General features: G+C 39.8%; 1 protein-coding gene across 2 annotated transcripts; it reads left to right on the top strand.

The window, feature by feature from the left end:
* Positions 1 to 202: 202 nt before the first annotated feature.
* Positions 203 to 7,995, top strand: zc3h15 (zinc finger CCCH-type containing 15). Of its 2 annotated transcripts, none has more exons than XM_029521006.1 (11): positions 203 to 408; positions 2,308 to 2,409; positions 2,615 to 2,717; positions 2,846 to 2,998; positions 3,171 to 3,262; positions 3,678 to 3,860; positions 4,748 to 4,828; positions 4,957 to 5,022; positions 5,177 to 5,287; positions 6,622 to 6,754; positions 6,926 to 7,995. In XM_029521006.1, the coding sequence occupies exons 1-11, from the start codon at positions 334 to 336 to the stop codon at positions 7,117 to 7,119; spliced, it is 1,293 nt and encodes a 430-aa protein (XP_029376866.1). In that variant the 5' UTR covers positions 203 to 333; the 3' UTR covers positions 7,120 to 7,995. The 2 variants fall into 2 exon arrangements, with proteins under 2 accessions (XP_029376866.1, XP_029376865.1); XM_029521005.1 differs by having other exon boundaries at positions 204 to 408; positions 2,606 to 2,717.
* Positions 7,996 to 8,205: the final 210 nt, after the last annotated feature.

Below are 8,205 nucleotides of genomic sequence, written 5' to 3'. Positions count from 1 at the left end.
AGGTTTTCACGTGTTTGGGATTGGCTCCAGAACCCACCCACCCGTGACCCGGAAACGGATACGCGGTAGAGCCATAGGGTAGATAGAGCATGAATGAAAGGTTAATTGATACCGTCGATTCATTACAGACTACAATACCCGTCGTGCATCTTGGAATGCGTGATGACGACACATAACATCAACAACTCACATGCGGCGTACGAGCGCCGTCGTTGTGCCATGCTAGCAACAACTGGGTAATGTGGAGCCGACATTCTACCTGAGATACCACGTCAAGATAAATACCACACAGCGAATTACACGCGTTTTGTACACAGCTAAATCTGAGTCAACATGCCTCCCAAGAAACCCGCACCGGCCGCGGGAAATAAAAAAACCCAAGAGAAGAAAAAGGAAAAGATAATTGAGGTAAAATCCACACGAGTTAGCATGTCGGCGTTTAGCATTAGCTGACCACCTAGCCTACCGCATTTGCTCAGTGCTAACGGAAGCTAACACAAGTGCTTATAAGTGAACGTTAAAGAAACACTGGTTTCTGGCTCGTTGTCAGTGCTACCTGGTTCTTGTGTTAATTTAAGGAGTTTATTTGCCTAATTGTGATGTCGTTAAGACGTGTAACCTAATCTTGCGACTTCTAGCCAGCCGTCAGGAGGCCGAACTGCAAACAGGGCCGTGCCGCCGCAGAAAGTCTTCATAGTTGTTCTCTTAAGGTGTTAATAAATAATAAAGTTCTCGATTTAAAGGAGAAGCGGTTATATGTCATCTTTAATGTGTTTAGTGCGCTATATCGATTGATCTTGAACAAGTAAGCAATGTTAGGGGTGGTGCTGCGGGCTTTTCTGGTCGGCCCTCCGGACAGATCAGGGAACGGATTTGAGCCTGTTTCAGCGCCCAGTTGAAATAGGTGTCAAAGTTTTGAACTTATTTTTGAGGTTTTCACGTGTTCCGGTGCTTGTAATACTGATATCTTTCTGTAAAAGCCGCTTATTATCGTCACCGCCTCATCCTTTTGTCAGTGTAACCATAGCTACCTGTCATCGTTGTTGTTCAGGTTTTACTGTAACTTCTCCAAAGGCCAAATCGTCACTTTCTGCTGACATCAGAGGAAAATTTCAACAGGCGGAGATAAGTTCAGCAGTGTGATAACACTTTATATGCCATTAGTGACTATAAATCCCATGAAAACAACCGTGATGGCTGTCTTTCCCAAGCCTGACAGCTCGCAGTCCTGTGTGGCATAGACATCTACTTGTTACCCACGTTTGAATAATATTTTATTAGAAAATACATAAGCCAACAATTTAATGTCACTATGGAGCTGTGTTTTGACAATAAATCTATTCACAACTTTGGGAGACACATTGTCTGTGTCCAAGCGCCATAGACAAGATAAGAAACAAGACAGAGATGACTGGAAGATGAAATAAAACGTTGAATGCTCGCCATATCCTCTGTCCAACTACCCCATTAAAAAACGGAAACAAAGTACATCCTATAGGGTTGTGTACAGTCGAATAAGAGTATGTTATTAATGTATAATTCGATAAAGAGATTATTCTTTACCAAACTTTTCGGTTTCTGAGAAAGATAATATATACAGTGTTTGCTATTGTGTCAAGAGTTATCACATCATAGCAATGTGACAATGACTTTTCCCTTCTGCTTTTTTCTTTCTTGATTTATAGAAAAATATGTGAGCTTTGTGGCTCAAACTTTGGTTGCTGAAATCACTTACTAGCCTCCATCCACAAACACTTGAAAAATGCCCAAGAAAACAGCTGCCTTTCTCTAAATTGAAGATCTCTGTAAACTGTGTGATTCCTGCAGCTGTACAGGTCATTGCATCTTGCAACTTTTGCATTCCGTCGATGAGTGTGTCAACATTGTATGAATTCATTTTTGACGCTACCCCGATTGTGCAATTAATATAAGACAATGCTTTACAGTATAAGGAAAAAAAAGTGACAAAAAACAAGCATTTTTGTTCTTTTACGAAAAGGTGTTAAGAATATGTCATCTCTTCCAGGCTGGTTTCTTGTCTATAAAGCAATCTGCAGCAGTTTTGCTGCCTGTGGAAATCAAGGACAGGCAGTAATTACTCAGTGTTTGAGGGACCCTCAAGCTCTGTGCTGCTGGAAGTGGGTTCCCCATTATCATTTAAATGTTATTGATTTGTAATAAAAGGAAATAAGTGCACAAGCTTGTTCTTATTAGATTGGCGTTGTTTGCTAAAGGGATAATATTGGAAGCTAATTATGAGACTGATGATTAATTGAGCTGTTTTTGTTTTGTTTTGTTTTTTTCTAGGACAAAACATTTGGCTTGAAGAACAAGAAAGGCGCCAAACAACAGAAGTACATCAAGAATGTTACTCAGCAAGTGAAATATGGACAACAAAGTGCAAGACAGGTTAGAATACAGTTTCTTATGTTTTTTTCTTCACTTTTCATCTCTCTCACTGTCTCCTAAATTTCCCCTTTCATTTTTGATCAGTTGGTGGACACACTGGTCTTTGTAGTCAGATATGTATAATAAATCGAACAACTTGCCACAAATTTTAATCTTTCTTCTCTCTCTCTCTTTCTGTGTATTTCATCTTCTGGAGGTCGCTCAGGCTGAAGCGGATAAGACCACCAAGAAAGCTGATAAGAAAAAAGAGCTGGATGAACTCAATGAACTGTTTAAGCCTGTCGTTGCTGCCCAAAAAGTCAGCAAAGGTAGCAAACAGCCCTCTGTGACAGAACATGAATGAGTATTGGCTGATCCTGTATTTTATTTGTTGTGTGCTGATTGTTCCTGTTTGTGTTCAACTGATCTGAACAATAGATTCTTCTATTTTCTGCAGGTGTGGACCCAAAGTCGGTGCTGTGTGCCTTTTTTAAACAGGGGCAATGCACCAAGGGTGACAAATGCAAGTTCAGCCATGATTTGTCCATGGAGAGGAAATGCGAGAAGAGAAGTGTTTATGTGGATGAAAGAGATGAAGACCTGGAGAAAGGTTAGTGTGCATTGTAAGTGACTTTGTGTGTTGTCATAGTCACCCAAAATAACCATAGAAATGTCTGTGCTATACACTGTTATTGTGACGGTATGGTTTGATAACATGATGACTCACAATGTTCAATACTTTGTCTGTGTAAAAATAATGAGACTCATTCTATTATGTTTAGACACAATGGAGAACTGGGATGAAAAGAAGCTGGAGGAGGTGGTCAACAAAAAACATGGAGAAGCTGAGAAGAAGAAAGCCAAAACACAAATTGTAAGTCTGTTCTACATATTGGAACATCAAGTAAATACAAGGATGTTAAAGCGAAGCATATCATGTAGAGAAACACCATTTTTGTTACATTTGGCCAATTGAAGATGTGACATTTTTTTCCTGACTGAAGGCAATCAGTCTTTGGGGGCAGAAACGTTAAAACAGCCCTGTTAACTGACATGTAGAGAGGCTTCAGGGAGATCCTTTAGTTTTATGTTGTTTGACAAAACCAAGACTACCTTAAAAAAAAAAGACGTATCGAAGCTCTGTTAGTAGATGATTCATTAAATCATTGATGAGTGGCTTCAACCATATGGACCAATATATATATATATGTACTGCAACAACACAAGATCCAGTCTGTTTTCCCATTCTCCTCCATGTATCAGTTTCTGCTCTGTTGTGTTGTCATTAGGTGTGCAAGTACTTCTTGGAGGCCATAGAGAATAATAAGTATGGCTGGTTCTGGGTGTGTCCTGCTGGGGGTGATAGCTGCATGTACCGACACGCCCTGCCACCTGGCTTTGTACTGAAGAAAGACAAGAAGAAGGAGGAGAAGGAGGAGGAAATTTCGCTGGAGGAACTGATAGAAAATGAGGTAACGTCGGATGGAAAGTCTGCTCCTGGCAGGTTGTGGTTATTAGACTCAAATCCAACTCTGGATATATAATATTTGGAGGTTTGAAGTGAAGTGCAACATAGAGAGCCCAAACGAATGAAAGTAAAGATGCTTTCTCTTTCATAGTATCGGCTATGTACTTATCTTGCATTGCAATACATTTGCTTCCTGCTATCATGGATGACCATAGGTAGAGTTAGTTATGCACAACCTTAAGAAAAAGGATTGCATTTGCATTAGTGCAGAATAACTAAATATGCGTTGCATTTTGCTCCAACTTCTACTCCAAAACAAGAATTGTATGTAAATAGCCAACTCCAATTTGTCAACATCTACATAAGTAGACATGAGGTTACGACAAGAAAGTTTAAATAAAAATACACACCTGCTACCCAAAGTTAGAGCTTAACCTCTAATAGAACTGTTCAGACGTGTTAACCACACTTTGGTGATTAACTTGGCCTACTGAGGGATGCTGCCAAATAAGATGTCACTAATACCAGTAAATAAATTAATACTTTTTTTTTACATTTTTTTTTACTTTTGCACTTTTTTTTTTTTTTTTTTTTACTATTTACTATTTTTAGTCCTCCCTTTAAAATAGTAAAATCACATTAAGAGATACTACAGTAAAATTATTTCGAGATGGGGTTAATTATTTCATGGAGGAGGACAAATCTGCAGTAAAAAGTGTAAAGTACCCATTAAGAGAGAGCCCAAAGACCTGAGAATCGAACCAGATTTCTTCAGACATTGTTTGCCAAAAAATGGCTACCACCTGGAGTTAAAAGTGCTAAACACCGCATGTCCTGATGCTCCTTGGAAGTTCTTTACTCCACATCATGATATCATGCTCTCCCCTGCAGCGTGCAGCTCTGGGTGTCAATGTGACTCGGATCACCCTGGAAACTTTCCTGGCTTGGAAGAAAAGGAAACGGCAGGAAAAGGTTGGAACATTTAATTAACGTTGCAGCATCATCGATTTCTAACTTTAGCTCCTTCATAGTTCCCAGTGGAAAGAAGGTCCTCTGAAAATTCAAGTGCATGTCAGAAGCTTTTATTTTATGATTAACAGGTGGACAAAGCGAGAGAGGAGATGGAGAAGAAGAAGGCTGACTTCAAGGCTGGAAAATCACTAGTTGTAAGTCTGGTTCCGACTGGTGTGGGTGGTATTGGTCACCACATATTCTTTTTATAGATGTGGTCATTTTCTGAGTGTACATTTTGTCTCCTGTTATTGCTGGAGTGATTATTTTTATGGTAACAAAGGAATTAAGTGTTTAATTAATGTGTAGGTGAGTGGCCGTGAGGTGTTCGAGTTCCGCCCAGAGCTTGTCGATGATGACGACGCTGAAGCTGATGACACTCAATATGCCAGTAATGAAATTGAAGATGACGAAGAAAGGGTAACTATGGCATTATCATAATTACAGTTCAGAAATAACTTTTCTAATATATTACTGCCCAGAGTCATAGACTCTGCTTTCTGCTTTCTTCTCCTGCAGTCAAAATGTATTAAGTTTTCCTTTAGTGTTTCATTTAGTCTGTTAATGTTTCCATGTTTGAGCAAGTTATTTGGTTACACTGCAACATCTGATTTCAGTCAGTTATGTAGTTAAATTACAGTGAACAGAGGCAGCAAATGAGTTCTATCAAAAGGGGGATTTTTGAAATTATGCAAACTGATTCCCTAAATGAGGAATCAGTTTAAATTTATTGAGTATTTATGAAGCATTAATGAAACAAGTAGCCTGTTATTTTCTTTTATAATTTTTCAAAAATAACACATTTTAAATTCATGGATTTGAACTGCTCCTTTCCTCTAATATGATATATAACATAGAAAGTAAAAAGGAGTATCTGATTATCTGTGGGGAAAGTAGAATATAATTTCCCACAAATTTCTACCCATCCATTTCTCACTCAGTGACTTCATTTGCAGCAATTGGCTTATCAGCGTCACATGATCTTGAGAAGGTTAGGAAGTCATTGCTGGTTAAAATAAAAAACCTCTGTGAAGATGTTGTAATTCTCAGTCTTTTATAGGGCTGGTTCTGGATAGAACAGTGTCTGGCTCTTGACCCAGACCACTGTCCACCTTTTAGTGACCTTGACACTTTGATGCCACAGTGGACCTTTGAACTGTACATCCTGTTAATTTTGAACAAACTCTTACTTCATTAATGTACAGAGTGTTCAGGTTCAGCACATGAATTTAGCCACAACAAAGTTACTGTATGAGGTGAAGTAAGTGACCAGTGTTTCCTAATCTGTGAGCAATCTCATGATAATCCAGGTAAAAATGCATTGCTCATGCATTTTCTTCCTGTGTTAGATTTGGGCTAGAAATAATTCCGTAAATTAAATAAACAAAAGCAATTGTCATTTATCCAATTTTCTTTGCATTTCTTAATTGAGCACGATTGGGCTTTCTGTACCTTGATCAATTTCCTGGTTCCTTTTCTCTGGAAATAATATTGTGTAACAGCTTTGTCTGTCTGGTTTTTGTCAACTTTTAGGGCATTAAGTGAACAAATTAGCAGTTGCGCTTAAGCTTTGCCTGATAACCACATCTGTCAAAAATCATTGAAGTGTGACTTTGTGAGTTAACTTTTGCAATTTAGGTTTTTTTGTTGGTGTGGTTTCACATCAGTTACACGTTTTAAAGGTCAGACTTTTATGCATCAGATTTTTTGTCACACTCATGTCTAAATCCTGCTGTTCATCATTCCTTTTCCAGATCGATACAACAGCAGTCCAGGACATAGACTTATCCCGTTTTGTTCCACAAGAGGTTGACAACACAGGTATTACTGTAGCATCTATGGACCGTTTCACCTCTCGAAATAAGAGCCAACCAACAGAAGACAATGGTAAGAAAGACCCTCTGATAAGAAGGTGCCATGTCAAAAATGGTTTAAACTACAGTAGAAATACACTTTGTTTAAATAAAGCTCAAGACTACCTTAATAAGAGACATATAAGAACAAGCAGTCTATACAACATATTAACCAGCGTGACTAAAAAAATCCTTCTCCCTACAGGGGAGCAGCTGAACGGAGCTTGCGGCGGTGCTGAGGCCAATGGGCTTTCAGGAGCAGAGGGAGGAGGGGAGGATGGAGGCGGAGAGGAAGGGGAGGAAGCAGAAGAGGAGGTACCAGTGGACGAGAACCTGTTCACAGGTGAAGATCTGGAGGAGCTTGATGAGGAGCTGAACACACTGGCACTGGAAGACTAAGAGGCAGCGTGGGAACTGGAAGTTGGGACGGACTAAGTGACAAAGAGATGGACTGATGGGTGCATGGAGCTTAACAACAAAGAGACAAGATGTTTGAATGATTTTAAAATTCAGAGACTCCTGTAATAAAGCCTGACTATGTCACGACATCACTGCCTGTCTCTGCCCCCTCTGTTTGCTGTATTGGCCCTCACATTCCACCACCATCCCAGACTTCCTGTCCATTGGATGTCCAGACCTCCAAAGCTGGGCATTAGGGTCATCCAGGGCCAACTCCACACAATGTCACTTGTCAGTTTCCATTACCAGACAGTTTGGCTGTTGTGCACTTTTTGTGGCTCAACGCTGGCTTACGTTGAAAATAAATTTACTTTAGATGAGTGAGGCTTCGAGTGCTTCTCTTCATGATCACTGTGGTGATTTGCTGAGACATTACCAGGGCGTAAAAATCATAGCACCAAACCTGCAAGCAGGCGCTGCTGGAAATGCGTTAAATAACGTTATTCATGGGTGTTTAAAAAGAGCTTGAACGGGAGTGATTCTGTGGTAGGAAACCACCTGCTCTGACCAAAGAGCTGTACTCTGAGAATGTTGGATCTTTCATCATTCAGTCTAGTGAAGATTTTTTCCCTCAGCCACCATTTTATTTAAATTAAATTAAAACTCTTCAATGCTTGTGTTATGAGAATTGTGTAACTCTTTGAAGGAGATAGCCAAACCTTGCTTTGAAAATATCAGCAGTGTCTCTGAGACAGGATTAGTTGTGTAACTGAGCCCCAGCAGGGAACCTAAGCGATCCGATTTTGTCAGCCCAGTATTGTAAATAATGTTCTCATGAGTTGCCTCCTTAAGAAATAAAACATGACTGTACATCCAGTGTGTGTCTCTTCTTCAAAGTCAGCAATTCCCACATAATTTCACTGGACACAGACATCTTTAGACAATCATACTTTTTTTCAGCTCAAACTGTTGCTCCCATTTTGCACAAAGCAACATACTAAGTCCAGTATAGTTTTCATAGCCCAGAAACCAACCAGTCTGCTCCACAGGCCCACAGCCTGGTCCCAGGTCAGATGTGTTGGTCGA

This window comes from Echeneis naucrates, chromosome 15 (assembly GCF_900963305.1).
Source record: "Echeneis naucrates chromosome 15, fEcheNa1.1, whole genome shotgun sequence".
Classification (NCBI taxonomy): domain Eukaryota; kingdom Metazoa; phylum Chordata; class Actinopteri; order Carangiformes; family Echeneidae; genus Echeneis; species Echeneis naucrates.
This window is presented reverse-complemented; position numbering and strand designations above follow the sequence as displayed.